The 23,974-nt window shown below is 37.9% G+C and overlaps 2 protein-coding genes across 2 annotated transcripts; both read left to right on the top strand.

Annotated features, from left to right (window-relative positions):
- The first annotated feature begins 927 nt into the window (after window positions 1–927).
- On the top strand, window positions 928–2,701 carry rgs5b (regulator of G protein signaling 5b). The gene is made up of 4 exons (XM_026936933.3): window positions 928–1,064; window positions 1,275–1,420; window positions 1,551–1,717; window positions 1,859–2,701. Exons 1-4 carry the CDS (start codon window positions 1,021–1,023, stop codon window positions 2,030–2,032), a joined length of 531 nt encoding a protein of 176 aa, XP_026792734.1. The 5' UTR covers window positions 928–1,020; the 3' UTR covers window positions 2,033–2,701.
- Window positions 2,702–11,154: 8,453 nt separating this feature from the next.
- On the top strand, window positions 11,155–23,959 carry nos1apb (nitric oxide synthase 1 (neuronal) adaptor protein b). Its single transcript, XM_026937273.3, has 11 exons — window positions 11,155–11,295; window positions 11,426–11,565; window positions 11,711–11,782; window positions 13,901–13,993; window positions 14,079–14,137; window positions 15,790–15,898; window positions 16,277–16,355; window positions 17,755–17,852; window positions 18,767–18,910; window positions 20,362–20,530; window positions 20,658–23,959. Exons 2-11 carry the CDS (start codon window positions 11,488–11,490, stop codon window positions 20,966–20,968), a joined length of 1,212 nt encoding a protein of 403 aa, XP_026793074.3. The 5' UTR covers window positions 11,155–11,295; window positions 11,426–11,487; the 3' UTR covers window positions 20,969–23,959.
- Window positions 23,960–23,974: the final 15 nt, after the last annotated feature.

Genomic DNA, 23,974 nt, shown 5'->3' with positions numbered 1-23,974 from the left:
CCTGTGGTATAAAAACTGTGGTATTAAAACATACTTTGATTTCACAGCTTTTGGGAAAGTGTTAAAATGAAGAATCAGCTGGGTGGAGGTCACATTGCTCGGAAAACGAGTGCTGCGTCATGTGGGTCATTATTTATCTGACATTTTTAAGGTGCTGGATTCCTGTCTGCAAGATTATGTCTCATGTTACTCATGATTCTATGGAATAGTCAGTAGTGTGTGATACCACTGAACTAAACTGAACATCAGCAAGTGGAAAAATGCAATAAGAACAAAAATCTATCTAATCTAATAACTGGACTGAGCAGTGTAGCTTCTAAAAATCGCAGCCTCTGGGACGTGAACTCACAACACGCTGCTTACTTATCCAATAAGCCACCACTTTTATCCTGAAAATTGAGTTTTATAATGAGTTAATCTTATTATTGATATTTATGGGGACATTTGCACAGACTCAATATCCTTCATGCAAAGATCATCCTCCTTGCTGTACCTCTGTTAATGCATCTTATATACATTTACGAAAATGAATTCCTAAAATCTAATCAAAACCATTGGTCAGGGCTTAGATACGTTTTCAGTAATTGTATTACAGATTTGGTTTACATAACACAAAATTGCATTTATTGATAATTCCCGCTTCAATCTTCCTGTGAAAATTCTTATGAACAATATTTTCCTCCTGCATCTGCTTTCAGCCAATTGTCTGCATCAGTACATTTCCAGAGCCAAATCACTCTAGACGCATTTGTTTATTTATTTTTTTCCCTTTTTTTTTTTTTTTTTTTGCCTTGAACCTCGGAGCCAGTGCCGTCTACTGGAAATGAATCACAGCTGAGCTCTGTAGAAGGAAGCGCCTCCTACTTCATCCTTACTGGCTGAGGTCAAGGACGCCTTTGAGTGCTCTTGTATAAATAGCACCGTGCTGCTGTGTTTCTGTCAGACTCCAAACTCTCGCAACAACACACACATTAGCCAAGCGTACAGCACACAGCTGGGAATCATACATTCAGAGAAAAAATGTGCCAAGGATTGGAATCACTGCCAGTTACCTGTCTGGAGAGGTACGGTGCATTTATTTATACTCTTTTTTTTAAATTATTCAATTAATGAATGTTCTCACTGAGCAGATATTCAAAAAAACATTGTTAGGATTGCTATAGGAAATAGTTGCAGGTGCAGGCGTAACATTATATGCAGTTTAAAATAGGGCTTTTGAAGGTAAAATAAAGATGGATTTTTGGATCTTATATGACTTTCCTCATCCTTCACAGAGTCAAAGAGCTGAAGGCACGCTTGGGAAGTTTCCTCCTGAAGCAGGAGCTCAATCTCATGGGTCTGTCCAACAAAACTGATAAGCTGAAGACGGAGGACGCGCTCAAGTGGAGAACGTCCTTTCAGAATCTCCTGGCTCACAAAGGTCAGTACGCACCAAATGCAAAGATGCCGATTATTCGTTTTTGATACTGAATCGATATTGGAGGTCCATACAATGCTTCGAATCATTTCTGGGTTATTGTCTAAATAAAATGCTGTTGTTTTGCATGCAGATGGGTTATGCGCCTTCCGAGCGTTCCTGCTGTCCGAGCACAGTGAGGAAAACATTGCGTTCTACCTCGCCTGTGAGGACTACAAGAACACAAAGACGTCCTCCAAGCTGTGCTCCAAAGCCAAGAAAATCTATGAGGAGTTCATTGATGCCGAAGCGCCAAGAGAGGTAATTATCCATCGACCAAGATTCTCTGTGTGTGTGTGTGTGTGTGTATTGTACATAAAATATAGTTAAAAGTAATATTATTTCTTTAATAGTCTCTTTTGCTATTTTTAACTAATAGTTTCTCCATCTCTTGTACCTCAGGTGAATCTCGATCATGAGACGAAAAGCATCACGAAGAAGAACATGGAGCAGCCGACTGTGTCGTGCTTCGATCTGGCCCAGAGCAAAATCTACACTCTTATGGAGAAAGACTGCTACCCTCGGTTTCTCAAATCTGCGCTCTACATGGAGCTCAGCAGACAAGTGATGCCCTGAACTTGTCTCCAATGACTCGACAAGCTTGAAGCAGGACTTCAAACGCACGCGCTTGAACCGAACAGCGTCTCAAGCTCATGGCTGAGGTGGACTTGAGGTCATCGGTCAGTAACTGCCAGATACCAGCCTGGAACCCGTCAGGAACTGGTGAGGAACTAGGTGTTGAAGGATATCAAAAGAAAACTCAGGAGGTCGACGATCATGATGCTGAACTTGGGGAAGAAGAAGGAGAAGAAAAAGAAGAAGAAGAAGCACTGGAATTAAACTGTGAGCGCACTTTTGCACAAATCAAGTAGTGAAAAAGCATTTTACTGTTCTCCTCTGAATAACTGATATTTATTGAAAAAAAAGATTTTCTATAAATTATATAGTTTTTATTTATTAAACTGTATGACGATGTATGTGTGGAATTTTGTTGGAATAAATTATGAAATCTAATGTCTTCATGTCTCGCACATGTATCTAATCTCCCCAAAAAAACCTTTTTGAACAAACTGAGCTCTAATGCACTAACTAGCCTTCTTAAATGCAGACACAATGATGTCAAAACCCTTTAAATGTGTATGTTTTGTAATTATGACTTTTAATTTGTAAACAGGAAAAACATTTTGCAAAAAAAAAAAAAAAAAATTATAATCTATAAATGCTCATGAGATCATCCTGCTCCTGGTCATGTGACATACAAAACCCTGAACTATGCGGAAAAGAGTTGTGAAAAGAGTTTTAAACTGCTGTTTAAAAGAGTGTGAGGTTGTTCTTCTGGAAAAAAAAAGTCACTTAATACACAATGGAAGACTTACGTCATACCTCACTGACTCAAAAGTAGCATGATCAGCTGCAATCTTCTGAGTGTTCCTAGATTTCTCATATTCTCTTGCTCAAAGCTATCTGCAGAGATAAAGAACCATTCTTTATATTTACAGATAAAAAAAATTAAAATTATTCAAGTTATCCCTGTGTTAGTATACTCAGCTGCTGATGAAGAGCATCCCCCGGCCCCCCACACCATGGTGCTACCACCACCATGCTTCACTGTCGGAATGGCGTTCTCAGCGTGATGAGGACTGTTGGGTTTGTTCCGAAATGTAAAAAATCTACAAATTTTGGTCTCATCAAACCAGAGAACCATTTTCTACATGTTTGATGACAATACTTACGCAATCACAACTTCATTTTTTTTATTTTGTAAATCATTTTACAAACTATATTTACATGCTATACAGTATTTTCAGTAACTATATTATTATACGTTATTTTGTGTCAATTCATGACATATGATCCCAAATCCCAAAGTCGAATCCCAATTCAGTTCCAAATTCTAAGACTATAAAATGTTGAAAGGTTAACGATTATTATTGTGACCACATGTTGGAATGCAAGCTTTCACTGCGTTCTTGATTGATTACTGCAGCTGCTGAATAGGTAGTGTTTTTGCGACATTGCCTTCACTATTTTTTACAGAAAGGAGGCAGCTGACTCACTTCATAAGGTGCCTGACGGCCATTCGTTTGTCTCACCGATATATTTTCTCGTTTGCCCATACATCCCACTCACAGGAAAGCTTTTATCGCTAAACCTCGTCCTGTGCGTCATTACGAGTACAGCTCTGAAACCACAGGCGCAGACGAGTAAACTGCAACCACCTGAGAGATAAAGAGTCGTTTGTAAAACACCCTGTGTGTTTTTTTTTCTTCTCCTGCACCACTGAGCGGAGGTAGATCTCCATGACGACGGCCGACCATGCTCAGCATGGCTTTTGTTCTTCTCGAGGCTCAGACAGGGCCTCAGATCTACAGTGAGTCACACGTTCCTCCATCACCTCCGTGCTCTGATCAGGGGTCAGTCTGGGGGTTTGCAGCATGTCTGTGAAGAATCGATGATGGAAGAAAGCTTTCTAAAGTAACAATGTGTTTGCTTTCAATTCCATGGATTATTATTTCAAATTACATACATAAAAATACAATACTGTATTCTTACAGTGCCCCCTGGTGGCTCGGGGACACTAAATATCTGACCTCTTATACCACTGACAGCTAAAAACAACCCTGCATAAAACTATTGTCTACATCAAATCCCTCTATATTTACGTCTAGCTAGCTATCCTGCCTTTCTTCTGGCTTGTCTTTTTCTTTTAGTGCCTCATGACCCGTCTCAGAAAATGTCAGCCTGGCTACAAAAGCACAACAAGAGAGAGAGAGCGTGACTGTAGACAAAATAAAATCAGAATGAGAGTCAAAAAACTTATATAATTGTGTACTCAAGTGTTTTGTTTAAAGAGAATCAGAAAATGTTCAGTGAGGTAGCTGAAATTAGCTACAGCTACAACAGAATTTTGTAAAGTATGCTAATTTATGGCTAACAAATAGCCATTCCGGGACAGTCTGCAATATATCCAGCTAGAACAAATGCTTGTTATTTAGCTCAGTGATTAGCACTAGACTATAACTACACTGTTTTCATTCTCACGCCCAAAAAATAACTATTAAAAAAAAAACAAAAAGAAATGCTCGCTTTAAACCTGATGGGCGATTTAGCCCAGATGTGATTAGCTTAAAGAAACTGTATGAACGCTAACGCTAACGCTGCCCTGAACCCTAACCTTAACATTTGTAACATTTCTTCTCATCTTAGCCATGCTAATCATTACAAATTTGCATGCTTGAGATTGTGGTCATGTTTTGAATATGATTGTGATGGTTGTTTAAATATGTTCAAAACATAATCGCGTGTCAGAAGTTCCTACGTGACATTTCTGATGTTCAACCGCAAAATGGCTGACCAAACCAATAAAATGGCTGAATATACTTAAACTACTACTGTACAGCTACTGTATACTTGCTTTTTTTCCCCTTTGGTTATACATCTGTCTCAGAAAGTATAAAAGATGTAGTTAATTTAATTATTAAAATTAATTTATTGTTTTTAATAATTAATCTTACTATTATTCTAGTGTTTTGTACTATTGAATTAGTTCACATGCTAGCTTTGTGTTACTAGTGAATTAGTTCACATGCTAGCATTGTGTTACTAGTGAATTAGTTCACATGCTAGCTTTGTGTTCCTAGTGAATTAGTTCACATGCTAGCTTTGTGTTCCTAGTGAATTAGTTCACATGCTAACTTTGTATTACTAGTGAATTAGTTCATGTACTAGCTTTGTGTTCTTAGTGAATTAGTTCACATGTTAGCTTTGTGTTCTTAGTGAATTAGTTCACATGTTAGCTTTGTGTTACTAGCGAATTAGTTCACGTGCTAGCTTTGTGTTCCTAGCCAATCTATGGAGTTCATAAGAATAAAGTAAATCAGAATGATCTAGAACATAATAGTGAGTGGATCTTTTCCCATTTTTTCTCTACTCCTGTTCTTAGAGAAAATATTTGCACTTATGTAAATTCTCAGACTGTCACAGAGCTTAAGTGATTTGGAGTGGAGACGTGTCCTCTTGGTTTGAACTGGCATGATGACACCCCATTATCAGTCCGGCGTTAAATCAGGAGAAAATTATAAAATGGGTGCTTAACAATCACTGTGGTGTTGGGTGGATGAGACGAAATGTCCCGTTCTTTGTGTTCAGTGCCACTTTGGGTGTTCTGTAACACATTGAGCCTCAAATGGACAATTAGAGCTTTTCTTCGAGGACAGATTGACATCACACTAGCACACAGGAATAAATGAATATATATATATATATATATATATATATATATATATATATATATATATATATATATATATGTAATTGCCAGTCATTTTAGCCACTTTATTGCTTTAAATCATCTATTTATTTAAGACTTTAAATCATTCCTGGAAAAGGAACTTCCATTCTTTTTTCTTCTTTGTATTTCTTATATGATAAATCTTTTCTTTTTCTCACTCTCTATCATAATCATTCTTGCTCTCTCTGTTTGTCTCATTAATCATTCCCTTCCTCCCAAATTATCTTTATTATTATTTCTTTCATTTCATTACCATTTTCTTCATTCACTTTCTCTATTTATATATATATATATATATATATATATATATATATAAATCCACACATTATTATAGATATTATAGTTTGCTTAAAAACATAATTTAGTCATTTAGATGGCTGGTCATATACATGATTAAAGCGATGTAGTTTACTAATGAATTAATCAGAAGTAAAATGTCACGTAAATAACCAATAGTTAGCATTAGCGAGAACTGGACTTGCTGCCTAGCCAGTTTATGTTAGCTCCTGGAATTGATGCTAGTCTAACCTGGCATTAGCAAAGAACAAATGAGATAACTTAGTTAATATTAGCAAATTAGCAAAACATGCCTTTTCAAATTAGCTGGAATCCGTGCCTTCTAGGGAGGCAAAAGAAAAGACACCCCATTTTATACAAGTCGTTGCTTACCCAAGGTTTTAATGAGGATACAAATGGATACAAATACAATTATAAATATCCCAAATTAATACTTATGTATAGTAATTAGGTACAATTCGTCAAATATTATCCACTCCTGCTTTCTCGTAACTCTTTTATTATGCAGGGAATATGTTTATAAATCTGTCTGTGAAGGATATCCGGTTGATGTTTATTTCATAATGATTTCAGTCATGATGACGTTTCCGTGCTCATCCAAGGAACTTTCCAGATAAATTCTCCTGGAAAATCCACGCTGTTTGAGCCACAAAGCAGAACTGAATCACAAACACAGTATGAACCTCAGACTAGCTGGCAACCAGAAGCAGACTGAGAACAAGTGAGAACCGAGAATGACAGAAATACTGAGAACTGAGAATAATAAAGAAAAAAAAAACAGACTAGAACAATGATTAATAGCAAGGAGATGGTGGAGCAGAAGCATGTGGAAGGTGAATAGCTGGGAAACATGTTTCAGGTGCTAATACTCAGGGAAAATGGAGCATCGTCTCGCTATTCATTATCATTCTCTATCTACTGTATATTTTTCTCTCTATCTCTTCTTTCTTTCATCAGTCACTCTTTCCCTGTGTTTTCTTTCTGTCTCACTTTCTGAGTCATTGATTGTCTTTCTCATAATTATTATCCCTCTAAGTCTCTCTCTATCTCTCTCTCTCTTATAATCACTCTCTCTGTGTGTTTCTCTACATGTCTTCCTCTCTTTTTCGTTCTGACCCTCAATCATTTCTAACGTTCTCACCAGGTCCCCTCCATTTTCCATCTCTTTCACAATCTCTCTGGCTATCATTGTATAAAATGTTCTCTATCAGTTATTTTCTGTCATTCTGTCCTAAACGTTCTGTTTTTGTTTCTCTTTTTATCTTTGTGTCTATTTTTCCACCTCCGTTTCCATCTCTCGCTCTAATCACTCTCTCTCTGTCCTTTTGTAATTACCTCGCAATGTGTTTTCTCATTATTATTCTATCTTTTGCACCCAGTCCATTTTCGATCCATGTCTCTCACTTATTATGTCTCTCTTTTAATAGCTTTCCTAGAGTCAGTTCTTTTCACTTTCTCTATATACTCCTGGTCAAAGGTCAGATTTATTCATTCATTCATACTCTCTCTCTCTCTCTCTCTCTCTCTCTCCATCTCCATCTATTGATCTCTCACAATTTAATATCTTTCTCCCACATTCACTCTCATTCTCTCTCTCTCTCTCTCTCTCTCACACACACACACACTATCTATCTATCTATCTATCTATCTATCTATCTATCTATCTATCTATCTATCGCTATTTAATATCTTTCTCCTTGTCTCTCACCCACATTCACTCCATCTCTCTCTCTCGCTATTTAATATCTTTCTCCCACATTAACTCCCAGTCTCTCTCTCTCTCTCTCTCTCTCTCTCTCTCTCTCGCTATTCAACATTTTTCTCCGTGTCTCTCTCCTACATTCACTCCTGGTCTCTCTCTCTCTCTCTCTCTCTCTCTCTCTCTCTCACACACTATTTAATGTCTTTCTCCATGTCTCTCTCCTACATTCACTCCCAGTCTCTCTCTCTCTCTCTCTCTCTCTCTCTCTCTGTCTCTCTCTAGTTCAAGTTCAAAGTATGCTTTATTGGTGTGACTGTTTTAATAATGTTGCCGAAGCAAAATAATATTAAAAAAATTATATAGACAAACAATACTAACGAATAAAAGGCAAAGAATAAAATAAACACTACTGAATAACAATACCGAATAAAATAAACATATTGAAGCAGTATTGAATTAATTCATATAAATTACGGAGATATATAAAATAGTATAATAGAAGGTATTAGGATTGGATTAGATTATAGGTCATTTGCTTTATATTTTATTTATATTTATTTCTTTCTCTCTATCTCTCTCTCTCTCTCTCTCTCTATCTCACTCAAAAAATGACTTCAAAGCCCATTGAAGTACCCCCTTAATTGGAGGCTACTTGGAGGTGTAAAGCGGCACAGTGAAACATCTCCTCTATTAAAGAACACAATAATAAAGGCACAAAGAGAAGATGCAGTGTGTTCTTAGGTGGTCTTTCCTGCCTAACTTGCGAAACGTGAACATTCTCCTCGTGGAGCAACATATCAGTCATGCTGTTGACTGTGTGTGTATTTATAACTGAGTCTGGTCTGATGACGCAAATTTGGACCACAGTGTGTCACAAGGCATGTGAGGGGTCACGGCGGATTCAGCAAAACCAGCAGGACTTAAACACAAGACTACGTTCACAAGCTTGTCTTGAAATAAATAGTTCTATGATGAGGTGACTGTTAGTTCCTTAGTCATTACTGAATAATTCATAGTTTAAGAGGGTAATTCCTGTTACTAAATAGTATTATCACATATTATTCAGAAAGTATAAAAAGTTTTCCTGTTACAATTAAACATTGATTTTAACAACAGGAATATAAAAATTATGCTCGATTGTACTGGCAAAACATGGCCTGAATACTGTAAGATCTGTTATTTGGAGCTTAATTTGTATCCGTAGTAATTAATATTTTTTTAATTGCTGTTATATACCCTCTTTGTAACCATTTGGCACAACTCAGCATATCCCTCACTGTTATTTTGCAGTGAGCTGTAACGTTATCTGACGTGACCGGATCACATTTTGAAGCTGTGACAGTAATTGATTGAGTTATTGATCTTTACTTCAGCCTCTATTGATGTGCTGTTGGATAAAGTGATTATGATGGATGCTTTAATCATAAATGACTCATCACCAGTATCGTGTGACAGAACTGACTCACCAGGAGCTTGTGACGAAATATTACCAGATATGCCTTTTCCTTTCCTGATGATCATATATGTGAAATATCCTTTATGTTTCGCTTTGGCATGTATTTCAATCACAAGTAAAGTTCTAGTATTTTAAAGTCTGGAGAGCAGGACCATAGAGGACATTTTGGACAGATAAGACAGATAAGACAGTGAACTGATTAGGATTAGGTCTGTGGCACTACAGCATGTAACTATCCAACAACTTGATCAAAGCGTAACATTCACTGCGTGAGGAAATCACTTTTAGACGTCTTTAGGAAGACTGACACTTTTTTTTTAACCACCGTGTTTGTTAAACTGGTTCCTTAGCCAATTCGATATTTGCAGGAAGAATGCATAGGAAAGATTTTAAAAGTACATTTCAGGTGTATGTTATAAGCAGAAAAACCTCATCTTGTTTGGGCTGTTTGGCAAAATTCAGGCACAGCAACTTCTGACAAAAGTCTAACAAAGATATACCAGCACCTTAAAAAAAAACCAGAAATACGATAAAAGTGGGATACACGATATGACCAAAAGTATGTGGACACCTGACCCATATGTGGATCTTCTCCAAAATGTTGCCACAAAGTCTGAAGCACACGATTGTCTAGAATGTCTTTGTGTGCTGTAGCATTACAGTTTCCCTTCACTGGAACTAAGAGGCTCAAACCTGTTCCAGCATGACAATGCCCCTGTGCACAAAGCGAGCTCCATGAAGACACGGTGTGTGAAGGTTGGAGTGGAAGAACTCGAGTGTCCTGCACAGAGCCCTGACCTCAACCCCAATGAACACCTTTGGGATGAACTGGAACACTGACTGAACCCCAGACGCTCCAATATCTAGTGGAAAGACTTCGCAGAAGAGTGGAGCTTATTATAACAGCAAAGGGAATAAATCTGGAATGGAATGTTCAAAAAGCAAATATGGGTGTGATCATCAGGTGTCCACAAACTTTTAGCTGTATAGCATATAACAGTATAATAGATTTCTTTAAATCTTTACAAGGGCTGTTTAAAAGCTAAAAGCCTTTTGGAAAGATGTATTAATTTATTGTCACAAAGTTCTGAGGTGAAATTGACAGATTTGTAATGATGATCACGCCCTGAAGTGCTCTATTTCTCTTATAATGTTCCGCTTATCGTTTCAGGAGACAACTGAAAAAGCACTTTTTAAAAAATAAATTAATTATTTAAAAAAATACATGTCAGTGAATATACACTTGATTGGAAAAAACATCACCTGGACTTTTTTTTTTTTTTTTTTTTAAAAACACTGATCAGCTGTCCATTTTCGGTGCCTTACATTCCTCTTGTTGGCTAAGAGGAGTGGAACCTGATGTGGTCCTGTGCTGTTGTAGCTCATCCACCTCAAGGTTCAGCATGTTGTGTGTTCTGAGATGCTTTTCTGCTCACCATGGTTGTAAAGAGTGCTTATTTGAGTCACCGTAGTCTTCCTGTCAGCTCGAACCTGAACTGGGAAACTGTGTGTTTTTTGTTTTTCGCACCATTTTGTGTAAACTCTAGAAACTGTTGTGTGTGAAAATCTCAAGAGATCAACAGTTCCTGAAATACTCGAGGCACTAACAACCACGGCAAGGTCAGTGTCACTGAGAACACATTCTGAAGCTTGACATGGATATATAAAGAAAGGTATAGAGTATACAGTGGCTCTGTTATGCTGTGGGGACATTTATTTATTTTTGCTGGAATAGGGTCTATGGAAGGGTCACAATTCAATACTGATTTATTTATTGGTATGTTTGTTTGTTTGCTAGACATCTCTGCTTTTCATTACGGTGAAGGAATAGTGGGTTGTCCGGTGACATCACTGGTTCAAGCAGGGAAAAAACCCTAAAATTACCCAGCATTGGATGCTCTTGACTCCCAGTTATGAACCATTAGCACTCGATCCACCACTAGATGTCAGCTTTTCATAACGAATCCCATCCAGTCCCTCCAAGCTTCCTAAACATCACGAGGCGAGGAGAGGCTGCAACCATAAAACAGCTGGACGCAGTGAGCAGATGCACGACTGGCAGCTGCAGAGGATTTCTCTCTTCTGTTCATCAGGTGAGGCAGGCTGGTGTGATTCTTCTTTCTATATTGCTATTATTTAAGAGATAAATACAGATCTGTTAGAGTGGAATGATGATCAGGGTTATTCTGATTGATATGATCTTGACACACACACACACGTCAGCCACCGGAGGCTTCCTGTGAAGGCTCGTATTCGGCTCCATATCACTTACGATAACACGCACGATGCCTGAGAAGACAAAATATAACCTGGTGGACGACAGTGATGACAGCTTCCAGTGTGGCATTGCGTTCCAGGTGAAGGTGCGTGTGACGGGATAGAAGTGTCACTGATGAGGCTGTCTGATGCGCTGAATGTGTGTGTGTGTGTGTGTGTGTCAGCAGGTCGTATATTAGATGTGAGTTTAAATTATGTACCCATGTCCACCTTCTCCTCCGTCCCCTCTAGTTTATTGGCACTTTGGACATTGTGCGTCCACAAAGCAGGCTGGACATCCTGGCAGCCATGAGAAGGGTCCGGGTAAGTGGGTTTCATTTTCAACCAATATTATTTGAATTATTTAAGTAATGAATTCTTTCTTTTTATTGAAAATCATTTCACTCTATTACAAGACATGATTGTTCAACATATAATCTATAACATTAGAATAATTTCGATGATTTTTTCAGAATTTATAACTCTTTTCTATAAAATTTTATTTACTTAATATACTTACTAAAATATATTTTTATTTCATTTACAATATTTATAAAATTTTTATATATTCTAAAACTTAGTAATATGTCTTAATTTTATTTAATTATTTCAATTTTTTTTCATTTTAATATTTTGCCCCAACTTTTCTTAATATTAATTAATATAATATAGTAATATGAGGAATAAATTATCATCTTAATCTAAATAATATAAAGAATAAAATGATAGTTCAGACTTGAAAGCTTTATTTATTTATGCATATATACCAGAGTATCATATATTTTAGAATACATCAATAATATAGCATATTTTATATAATGGGTTGGTTGGTTGGTTATGATACTGTACATTTTATTAATGACAAATTGTATAACAATAATGAAGGTAACTCTAAATAATATTGCTGTCTATATCGGTCATGTTTTGATTGTATATTTATATTGATGATTGGTTTTAAATAAAATGTCGTATTTGCAAATAGCATGCAGACGGATTTTAAAGTTGGTTTTCTAAAAGTTGCACTCATTTTTTTTTTTTTAAATGAAGGTCAGGAGGATGTGGAGAGAATTCTGTTGGAAGAATGTTATTAGGTTTTTTTTATTACACCATCTCAGAAGAGATATCAGGGGAAAGCTGCAGGCTGGGGGAGATTGTGTGGGGCGAATGAAGCCAACCACTATCATAACTTTTGGGAATGTCGGGTACTAGCTCCTGGCAATTCCTTTTAATTGTGAATTTATATATTTGAGTAATATTTCATTTGATGGGTGGGACAACAGTGATAAGAAGCTGATGTTAATTCTTTTGGTAGCCAGCAAAACGACAATTACAAGAAAATGGATAAAGCCGGAGCCACCTTTGTCTGAAGAATGGATAGATATAATACAGTATATACTGTATGTGATGGAAAGGCTTTCTTTTTCTTTAAAAGATCCAGATAGAAGTTTTTTTTTTATTTGGAATAAATGGACTGAATATGTCAAATCCATATGATCCATATGACTTTAATTGAATTGAAAAAAAGGTGTTTACTGAGTGGAAAATGTCGTGCAATGTATATATAATGTATATACAGTATGTATATACATATAACAACTATGTAACCATATTAATATTCTTGTATTATTGTAGAAATAATGCCAATCTTGGTCACAGTATGTATGTTCCTTGTAGAACAAAAAAACAAAATTAAATAAAAAAATTAAGGTCTAATTATGCACACAAAAATCCTTTAACTTTTTGTACCCTGAAAGATACAGTATCTTTTTATATAACATATAGTATGTTTTTGGGGTTTTTCTTTTTGTAGTTGTTGTTTTTTCCCTTTTTTCTGGAGTCTATCTGACTGTCTATCATTTAGTGCTGCTTCTAGAGCACACAGATGATATATCCAGCTGAGCTATTTCTCTGTCTCATTAATCATTAATGTATTCAAATAACATTTCTTCTCTAAGAAGAAGCAAGACATTCTTGTGACGATGTTGCGAGTGAATAAAAGACATTCGGAGAATAGAACCTCTTCTTTTAAGAGCACTTCCAGCCAAGGGCATACATTTTTATTTTGGACTTGCTCCAGTGCCGGCTTATAGATTTATGGCAGCAGCATTGCACCAGTTTGCTCTGAGAGCGAAAACCCTTCTACTTTTTTTTTTTTTTTTTTAATAGACAGCCTAGGTTTATCGCTGAGTATCTAGTTAAAAAGGACAGCCTCTATGTAGGGAGCTGAAAATAAATAATTGATGAGCTGATGCTGATTTTCTTGACGAGACAAACGAGGAAAAAACAAAAATAATGTTCTTTGCCTTTCTTTTGGTCTTCCTTTAGTGTGATCTGAAAGCAGTGCTTTGTGCCAGGCAGATGTAAAGCCTTCAGGACGGAGGTATTTTGTGGTTTCTTGGTAATATGACAAGTTTCTTTCTGTTTGTTTTTGTTTTTTTCCAGTATGAGTTTAAAGTGAAGAACATCAAGAAGATGAAAGTCAGCCTTGTCGTAGCGGTGGATGGTGTCAAAGTGGTGTTGCATAAGAAAAAAAAGGTCCTGAAGGACATTGTCTGATCTTTTAGTATGGCAGATCTCATAATGACAGGATTTGTAACTTTTTGCTACTTATTTCCTCCAGAAAAATGCATGCAGCTGGGATGAAAGTCATGTAACATTGGCACAGGATCCTATTTACAGGTATGAAATGTATTGATAGGGCTTAATCATTTCTAATGAACAACTTTTTATGGAAAGATTTTAATTATTATCTGGGCTACTGTTGATTATGACCTTGGACAAACATGAGAAAACAGTCTTTAAAAGTTCAGGTGAGGAAGTAATGCTGAGTAACGATGATTGGTTCCTCTTGTCGCATTACTTCATGTTTCTAGTTTTGTGATGCCAGGAAACTCGTTAAGATGATTACTGATCTATAAAACCGACTTTCATATGACTGGAATCTGTGGCTCAGCTTTCTGGAGTTCACGAGCGCTTGCAGAGCACAGTGAAAAACAATCAGCTCCTCGTTTGCTGTCTGCAGTCTTCCTGCAGGATTAGATTAGATTAGATTAAACTTTATTGTCATTGTGCAGAGTGCAAGTACAGAGCCAATGAATGCAGATGACACGCCCGGCATCCAAAACACGGTTTTCTTATCCACTTGAGTGTTGGTATGACAGCAAAGTTATAAAAACAGCAAAACTGGGTTCACAAAAGTGACGTATGGAATTGCGCAATCGAGCCCCGTAGGAATTCTTCTATGTGAACACAAACCTGCGATTATGAGCCGTGTCCTTAAACGAGCCCAAATTTGGTTCTGAGTCTGGACTCGAGTGTAAAAGCACCCTTAAACTGGTTAAAAATCATGTAAAGATCAATTCCCTGCTAAAACGTTTCATTCAAAAACATATTTCTATGATAAGTGATAACATTTTTATTAATTCTGGAAAGTAAATTCAAATGGCCCTCAAGCTCCAGGGAGGAGAAAACAAGTTGTGAGATAAGAACTGAGCGTTTCCATTGTCCAGATGCATGACAGTGTAAACACAGTACCCGAGTTCTTGAACTGTTACCATCTTCTCTTACTCAACACCAATCAGTGCATAACTATCTTAAAACTGCATAAAGCACTTATTAAACACTGTGTATTTTACACTGTATTAGAGACTCCCTAGTGGAAGAAAGGGAAGAGGGGAAGGAGGATATGGGGCAATGAGCAGGTTTTATTACACCACCTGCATGAAGTCCACACAGCCTATGGGTAGCTCTTTCAATAGCAATTAATCTTTATTTAATCATAAACGCTGAATGGACCAATAAGGTTAGGCCACCAGACATGTGAAGACGTGAATTAGCTTTCGTAAATGTGTATAAAAGGGAAAGTATTTCCTCTGAAGATTTTATTCGTGCAACATCCAATAAGAGTGTCCTGTTCTTTATTCTTATGTGCAAGTAAGTGACTAACTCTTGCCAAAGTTGAAACAACGGCGATGTACATGAGTAGAGCATAAACACACAATAAACTATGACACAAACCAGAAATAACACAACGCTGACAGCTGACGCTAACATAGTGCCATGTTCAAGTTATATTGTTAACGGTAAATCCATAAATTTATTAGCTTCTTTCGCAGCTAGTATGAAATAATACCAATTGTACGTACATCCATAAATCAGCATATGAGTGTATAATTTTCTGTAAGTCAATATGAATCCTAAATTACTTCTCAGTTTTCAGATCTGCTGAATACATATGATTTGAATATATTTATATTTTCTGGTTGTTCTTGAAATGTTAACTCGCATTGGTCTATTTTATTGTATCATATGTATTTTTTTTCCATTCCCAGAATATTCTATGTGTCCCATGACTCCCAAGACCTTAAAATCTTCAGTTATATTGCAAAAGATAAGAAGAGCAATGTGTTCCGATGCAACGTTTTCAAATCCAAGAGAAAGGTCAGTCAGCTAATTGACATTGTATAGACAAACCAGTAGACAAATGTGATTTTTAATGTCTTCCTGCAGAGCAGATGAATTGATTTGGTATGGATTTGGAACAGGCTTGAAGCTTGTGTGATCAGGGTTGAATACTAATGAGTTTGGTAGAGGTTGGTCTAATCTCCTTTTTATTGATTTCACCAAAAGCTCCAATGGTTACATTTTCCTGAAGAAATTGTGCAGAATTCGATACACAATTAGTTATCTACAATTACAAAGAAATATAGGAAGGAAATAGAGAAAAATAGGAGTATAGTCCCATTTATCAAAAATGATTGCAATTGTATGCCGTTAATGTCTTTCCTTTCCCCTTCTCTTCCATTGTTCTGGTATTAGAGTCAGGCTATGAGAATTGTGCAGACAGTCGGCCAGGCGTTTGAGGTTTGTCATAAACAGAGCCTGGACACTGTGGATGGTAAGTCTATATTTAAGTTCCTTTTTTCTGATTCAGCAAAGAATTTTCATGTCACAATAATATGTCTTGTTGCAGAGCTAATCATAAAGGTTTCGTGTCTGGTGAATGTTACAGATCATTTACAGATCATTTTCTATCCCCTTAAGAAAAATTTCGTTTCATCGGATCAGTTGACTAAACAGGTTGGTTTAACGAATGGTTTTGGAGTCAGAGTTTATGGATCGTCTTAGACTAGACCTGTCTTATCTGGCTTTGGTACCATGGAATGTCACCTCAATGGCAGGGACACTTCATCATCTGAAGCAGTATGCAAGAAGGAAAGGTATGGACTAGATATACTCGGCCTTACATCCACCCATGGTCTCTGATACCAAACTTCTCAATCAGGGATTCTCAGAGTTCCCACAGGAGATATACCTCACTTGGGCACTTGCAGGTAGAGCTTTCCTAGCGGACAAGAGGGATGCATCTAGAGTTGTCAAGAGTATCAAATGGCAGTTCAGATTGGTCAGGTTTCTTGGAGAAAGTGGGGCAGGTGCTTGAGAGGGTACATCCTACTGCGGGGGTGTCCAGTCTTAACCAGAAAGGGCTGGTGTGGATGCAGGTTTTCATTCCAACCAAGCAGAGGCCACACCTGATAGTCTATTGAAGCCAGGATCAGCTGGTTAAACAGGTTGAATCAGGTGTGGCTCCTGCTTGATTGGAATGGCCCTTTGCAGATAAGATCGGACCCCCCCTGTCCTACTGATTGCATAGTTCCACTGGGGGATTTCAGTGCTCCTGTTGGGAGTCACGGCGATATGATTGGCAGGAACAGCCTCCTAGATTTAAACCTGAGTGATGAAATGTTACTAGATGTCTGTTTGAGATGTGGACTGTCAAAACCACATACAATCTTCAAACACAAGGTTGCTCATAAGTGCTCATAAGGGTAATGATTGATTCTGTGATTGAATCATCAGACTTTATTGGACATTCAGCAAAAGAGAGGGGCAGAGCTCTCAAGTGATCAACACTTGGGGGTAAGATTGTAACATTTGTTGCATGCCAGATTTACCTGGTAAACCCAGGAGAGCCTTCTGAATGGACTATGTTTAAATTCACCATTGTAGACATAGCTGCAAGAAGCTGTGGCCAGAGGGCCGTCAGGGCCTGTCATGGTGTTAACCTTAGGACACTCTGGTGGATATCATTGGTAAGAGAAGCTGTCAAGTTGTAAAAGGAAGGCCTTTTTCCCCCGAGTAATGCTCATTGAAGGATCTCCTGATTCAGTTCAGAGGTGTAGGAGAGCAAGTTCTTATTTTTGAAGCCAAAACCGTTGATAATATTACAAGTGCTTTTAACTGTACTAGTCAAATGGACTATTTTTAACAGGATTTTTTCCGATTTGTTTTGGCAGAATGGTTGGTTAAGTGCGAGGAGGAGAGAAGAGAGGAGGAGGACACTCCAGATGCTGATACCAACCCAGAGGAGATGATGCAGAAGACAGATGTGAAGGTACTCCCTAGATGCACTTTGATAAACATGCATAATGAATGCAGTTTTTTAAAAGATAGAAAAACGATTTCAGAATTTTCAGAAAGTACAGATTCACTGAAACTGGCTCACCAAAACTGGACAGTTGACATTTGTGGCCTTCTGCTCTTCTAGCCCAGCTCTCAAGGTTTGGTGTGTGTTCTGTGTAAAGAGTGATTATATCAGAATGTATCTGCATGAGTTTATGCACTGCACTGCAGACACATGATTGGCTACAGGTTTATAAACAGTATTAAATAAGTCATCTTGGATAACATGAAAATACCACCAGTTTTCATATGGGATTTTGATGTTTTCTTCTGTGCTGTAATGAATAATACAGCCTACAGCATAAATGCTGCATGTTGTTTTAGCATTTCTATCAAGTTTATAATGAATAAAATATACACAGGCTGCGTATCAACAGCACTCATATACCTGAGCTTTCACAGTATCAAGCTGTCTAAAAAAGACTTCATGATGAGGAGGCTTTTTTAAAAAATATATTTGTAATGTTTAGCATTAAATAATGCATATTTCTGACACAACATGATCTCACTTGCATCATTATTTATATGAAATCCAAAGACAGTCAGACTCTTAGATTCTCAGTAACCATCTAATTCATTTTGAGTGATAGAAATAAGGATTAAAAATATTATATATATAATATATATATAATATTACATAATGGTATCATATTCTTTCTTATTATTTATATTATATAATATAGATATAATAAGAAAGAATATAATAATGTAATGTCAAAACTTTTATCTATACAGTTCGCTGTGTTCTCAGAACTCAAAAGGCAAACCGTTGGAAACAAGTCTTAGCCTCAATCCATTTCCTGAGACTAAAATCAATAAATTAATGAAACTCTTCTCTGTCCCCAGGTCTCTGAAGATGCCGTGGTGGAAATAGAGCCGTCAGGACTGCTGTCTCCAGTCCCTGAGCGCCTGTCACTGAGCCACCGGGTCCAGCTCCTGAAGAAACAGCTCAAACAGCAGGAACAGAAGAGCCAAGCTGCTTCAGCACAGGCAAACACACACACAGAAGACCTTCAATTGACATTGTTATTACTGTAGCTAATTAATGCTATGGCTACACTGAAATCTAACCCCAAGTTTATCCTCAGTAACAACAAGGCAATCTTTTGGCTTTTTTTATTGTTATAAATAAAAGTTATAGTTTTTCCTAATATTTACTGAAACTACCAAGGGGTCCCAGTGTCGGTTCTGAGATCACACAGCTGGCAGTGGGATAGTTCTCCCCCCTTTGAGCTTGTTAACAACAGACCAAAGGCTAATGACCACACTCTCCACAGGGTATCGTTTACAGTTTCACTGTCAGACTCTGCCAATTTTCATTTTCATTTTCTCCTCTCCCACTAGCCAGCTTTCCCCATATCATACAACAGCTACCAAATGGCAGAGGCTAAGGCAAGCTTCCTCCAAGACACTTGAAGCCAGCCAGTTGCATTTTTTCGAACTGCTGCACATGTGGCAACACAGGGCAGTGTAACACACTCGGAGAACAGTGCTATCAGTCCTCTTCCGCATACATGAGCTCACAGATGCACATGATTGGCTACTTTCACTGTGATTGACAAGGGAGAAAGAGTGCGAGAGAGCACGACCAAATCTGGCTCCTGGCATGTGGCATTGTTGAAATTCAAACTCTCACTCTCCCGGTGATGGGGTGAAAATGAGTGTTTTTAGATATTTTCCGATTCCAAAAAAAGACTTAAATGTCTTGTTAAACTGCTTGCATACCAGATATGCTGGAGCTATGAAACTGTTAGGTTTGCAACCATGGATCTGAAGGATGTCCACATTCCAAATGACATATCAGTTCAAGGTCCTTCCCTTGGGGTTAGTACTCCCTAGAGGAGTACTCACCCTCTTCACAAAATCCATGGTAGTTGCCCTGGAAACCTTGCACCACTACACCAACAGAGTCTATGCGTACTCCCCTATCTGGATGATTGGCTGCTCTGTGGACAGTCCCAGCAGCAAGTGACGAGCTGAAAACAGCTCCTGATCTCACAGATGGAAGCTCCAACATTGAAAGTCAATTACAAGAAGAGCCGTTTGACACTTGCACCGACTGTGCTGTTGACTAGCTTCATGCAAGCCTTTCTGACAGAAAACAGAGCTGTCATGCACACCACCCACATAGTATAGACCTTCTACTGTATATCAAGCAGGAATGATGGCAGGAACAAGCCTAGTGGTAAAACTGAAAATGTTGTACCTCAGACCATTTCATTCTCAGCCATATTGCAGAAGCATTTGCTAGTACTGGTGACAAGAGATTGTAGATTGTACATTTAGTAGGCGCAGTTTGCTTGACGTGCTACAGCCTTAGTAAACTGAATGCTAATTTCAGACTGCTAACTGCAAGCACAGTTTGTAGCCACATCAATTTGCGAATTCGATGGTTGTTAATTGTTATTTTGTTTTTTTTTTTTGTTGTTTGTCATTGTCAGGCCGCCCTGCTCCAGCAGCAGCTGTGTTTGGAGGCGCGGGCGAGGACAGAGGCTCAGGTTCGAGCTCAGCAGCTCCTGCAGCAGAATGGCGAGCTCCTGCAGCACCTCTCCATGCTGATCAAACACATCCAGGAGCTAGAGCTCCGCACACACTCATCCACCTCCACCAGTGAGCTTTCACCACTCTTATTTTTTCTCCTCCCCCTTTCTACATCACAAATCTTGCAAAAAAAGTAGACAATGCCTAGTAGCAAATTCAGATTTTTTAACTTTATTGAATCCTCTGTCTCCTGCAGTGGGATCTCAGGACAGCCTGTTGGAGATCGCTCTGAGAGACAATGTTCCTCGTTTCTCACCCTTGAAGAAGCCTAACGTGGTTCGTCTTGATCCATTCGACTTCTTTCCAGAGCCTTCGGTCGGTGAGAAGAAGCCAGAGCAGGACCGGGATTCAGGCCAGGGTCCAGATGAAGAGCAAAGTGAGAGTTCTCCTACCGAGGCTCGCCTGTTCTGCACATTGGAGCTTCCTGGGTTCAGAGAATCGGGTATTGCCTCCGGATACGAGTCCAATACGGACGAGAGCGATGATAGGGATAGCTGGGGCCAATAAGAGATTGAGGATTGAGGCTCTGTATGCACTGTTGGAGACACAGTTAGGCTCCAGATGTTTTAGAGTTATGAGAATGAACAAACATGTACATGCTATAATGTGCCCTTTAAAAAAAATGATGAATTCCAATATCGAAACCTGAGTGAGAATGATCAAGATGATGAGAGATGATCGAGAGGTTGAGGGCAGGAAGAAATTAGGAAGTAAATAAAGTTCTTTTATAACTCTTTAAACAAGACCCGCTTGCTCAGCTGTTGTCATAGAGACTTAAAGCACTGTGCTCGTCTGGCATCATCACAGTGTGACAGCAAACAGAACAAGAAGACAATGGATAATAGTCCTGTGATCATTTATAGTCTTTGGTCTGACTCTGCTGTTACTGTGATGCGAATATGCTGAGCTTCCATGATGTCTACAGTGGAGCTGTACCTGCACTGCTTGCACTGTGTGAGTTTTGTTCCGCTTGACTGTAAACATACGCCCTGCACATCTGGCATTTCTGCATCTGTATGGTATGAGATGCCAGTCGAACCCAGATTTGGCCAAAAACAGCACAGCTTTATTGTCATGTCCACAGGATCCATGGACAATGCAAGAAATCCTGGGCCCTATAAAAAAAAATGCTAAGACTGGTTCAAGACACTGTAAAATGTTCCAGATCCCAGATTTCCTCTCTTTCTGGTTTGAGTCCATAATGTACAAAAATTCATATCAGTGTACCTTCAACCTGCACACAGGTGACCCGTTTAACGCCTGGGAATTGACATGATGTTTGTGCTGCATTGTGGGAATTATCTGCCATATTGTATGCAAAACTTTTTTTTTTTTTTTTTTTCGGGTTTGGTTGTAACAGATAGCACCATATGAGTGGCTTAAGGAGAATGCAAAAGCGCCAACATGTGCAAACTAAATGTCTAAATCATCACAGACTAACCTCTAAAGACTGAAAATAGCTCACAAATTCCATTTGTACATAAACATAAACCGTTTCATTTAAAGGTGCCACCTGTAATATTTAAAAGCATTTCTAAAACCAATAACAGTCATAGAATTTTATAGATACCATCGAAAAGCTGTGATTTGCAGTATTGCTAGGTAATGGATCTGTCTTTGTTTCAGGTTTGTGTGTAGATTGTGTTTATATCTGAAGCAATGCTTCATAGCTCTAACACTCTTCCCTAAAAGACAACTCAAAAGGCATATGGAGCTTAACCAGAAGGGCGTGTCAGTAAGGGAAAGAGGATTCTGCTTTGTCTGTTTTTATCGCGGATGTAGTTCACCTTGCTGCCAGCAGGAAAAAAAATCACAAACAGCTCCTTGAAACGCTCCAGCTGATGTGTGTTGGTACTGTATATCTGTAAACTTCTGGCAAATCCCGTGTGGTATTGCATGAGCGCAGATTTCATCTACTTCTCCTTACTGTCTTCTTCGACTTCTTCATGAGTAGTGTGTCCTGAGTTATTAGTACTCATACTAACTGTCATGTTTAGCTACAGCTCTGTTTGAGGTTGTGTTTATTTGTGACTCTCTCTATATGCTTTCAGATGCTCTCAGAGTGAGATTTATCAGCCTGTGAAGTGATTGAATTACATGGAAATGAATTATTAGTGAGAATATGTAATGAGAAAGAGAGGAAACGCTTTTAGGATTAGAATTTTGCCATCTTTCCATCTTTCAATAGTGGCATTCGTCTTGTTTTGCTACACTAGAGTGACTAGAATGTAGTAAAAATCGTGATGGGTCTGAATGCAGAGTAATGATGTTTAAAATGTTTTATTAAGAGTGCAAATTGTTTTAACGCTATTAACAAATCCATACAATTTGAAAATAGATTGATTTTTTTTTTCAGTTTGCATTTAATAAAGCTACTCTTCAAGCATCTGAGGCGAGTCTCTGCCTAAATGAGTTGGTTATACCAAATACACAAGTTATACATGTTATAAGTTCAGGCGAATTTTGCCTGTGATAAGCAAAATTTTTTTTAATCTGCTTTTAAAAACATTTATTGGATGGGCTATACTGTTTCAGGAGATCAGCAAGATACAACAAGCTATGACTTTTGAATGGTTTTGCTCTGTTTAGGACTTTGTAGTCAGTGCAGTTAGTGTAGCCTGTATTAGATTGGAAGAATATGCTCTGATTATTGTGCTTTTCCTAATAAGTGCACTTATGTGTATTCAGACTGCAGAACAGAGGGGTGTCTAATTTATTTGTGATTCTGACCATGAGTCGATTATGAATTTGATTTTCATTGTGTAATATCGGTTCAAGGGAAGAGCAGTGTTAAGGCCAGCATCACTGTCTGAGATTTACAATTACATTTATGGCATTTGGCAGATGGCCTTATCCAGAGCGACTTACCAAAGTGCTCAATGAATACATCCTCATACTGGTTCACAAGTTCATGGACTAAGAGTACCACCAGCCTAAAAAACTTTGACTTCTTAATGTAACTACAATATGTCATGCTAAAATGTGTGTTTTGAGCTGTAAAAACACTCAAAAATCTTTGGAAGGCCATTCAAGTCAATATGTAATTATTTACACAATGAATTTAATTAATTAATTAATTGTCTTTGTAAAGTCTACAGGTAAAGTCTACAGGATTTTTTGACAGCATAAGCTGAGACATTGCTTATCTCATGAACCAATTTTTTTTAATTGGTACATTTAGGAAGAGCTGTAAGCGTAGCAGGTAAGTGCTTGGTCAGCTTATCCTTTAACCCGTAGACACTTTTTGAGAGCAAAATGAATTTACAAAAACACTAGCATCATTTTTAATAATTCCAGAAATCAAAGTAGGAATTAAAAGCATGATAAAGTCACCTACATCCCACATACATACAGTATTACAGTTTCATAACCTTGGTTTAGTATCTTGTGGCTACATTAAATTGTGTGCACAATTGTGTTTCATAGCCTGTCCATTAGAGCCATAATTTTTCAACCTTTCACACTTTCTGCCTGCTGAATAAGTGGTTTAGTAAATGCTACTATGTCTCATAA

This window comes from Pangasianodon hypophthalmus, chromosome 4 (assembly GCF_027358585.1).
Source record: "Pangasianodon hypophthalmus isolate fPanHyp1 chromosome 4, fPanHyp1.pri, whole genome shotgun sequence".
NCBI classification, from domain to species: domain Eukaryota; kingdom Metazoa; phylum Chordata; class Actinopteri; order Siluriformes; family Pangasiidae; genus Pangasianodon; species Pangasianodon hypophthalmus.
Note: the sequence above shows the minus strand (reverse complement) of the source record. Positions and strands in the feature narration are given on the sequence as shown.

Bases quoted from the DNA above. Each gene is read 5' to 3' on its own strand.
- nos1apb (XM_026937273.3), top strand. From the start codon at position 11,488: ATGCCTGAGAAGACAAAATATAACCTGGTGGACGACAGTGATGACAGC. The intron at 13,994-14,078 runs GTCCTGAAGGAC...TATTTCCTCCAG, and splicing joins TGTTGCATAAGAAAAAAAAG to AAAAATGCATGCAGCTGGGA. The intron at 15,899-16,276 runs GTCAGTCAGCTA...TTCTGGTATTAG, and splicing joins TTTTCAAATCCAAGAGAAAG to AGTCAGGCTATGAGAATTGT.
- rgs5b (XM_026936933.3), top strand. From the start codon at position 1,021: ATGTGCCAAGGATTGGAATCACTGCCAGTTACCTGTCTGGAGAG. The intron at 1,065-1,274 runs GTACGGTGCATT...CATCCTTCACAG, and splicing joins CCAGTTACCTGTCTGGAGAG to AGTCAAAGAGCTGAAGGCAC. The intron at 1,421-1,550 runs GTCAGTACGCAC...TTTTGCATGCAG, and splicing joins GAATCTCCTGGCTCACAAAG to ATGGGTTATGCGCCTTCCGA.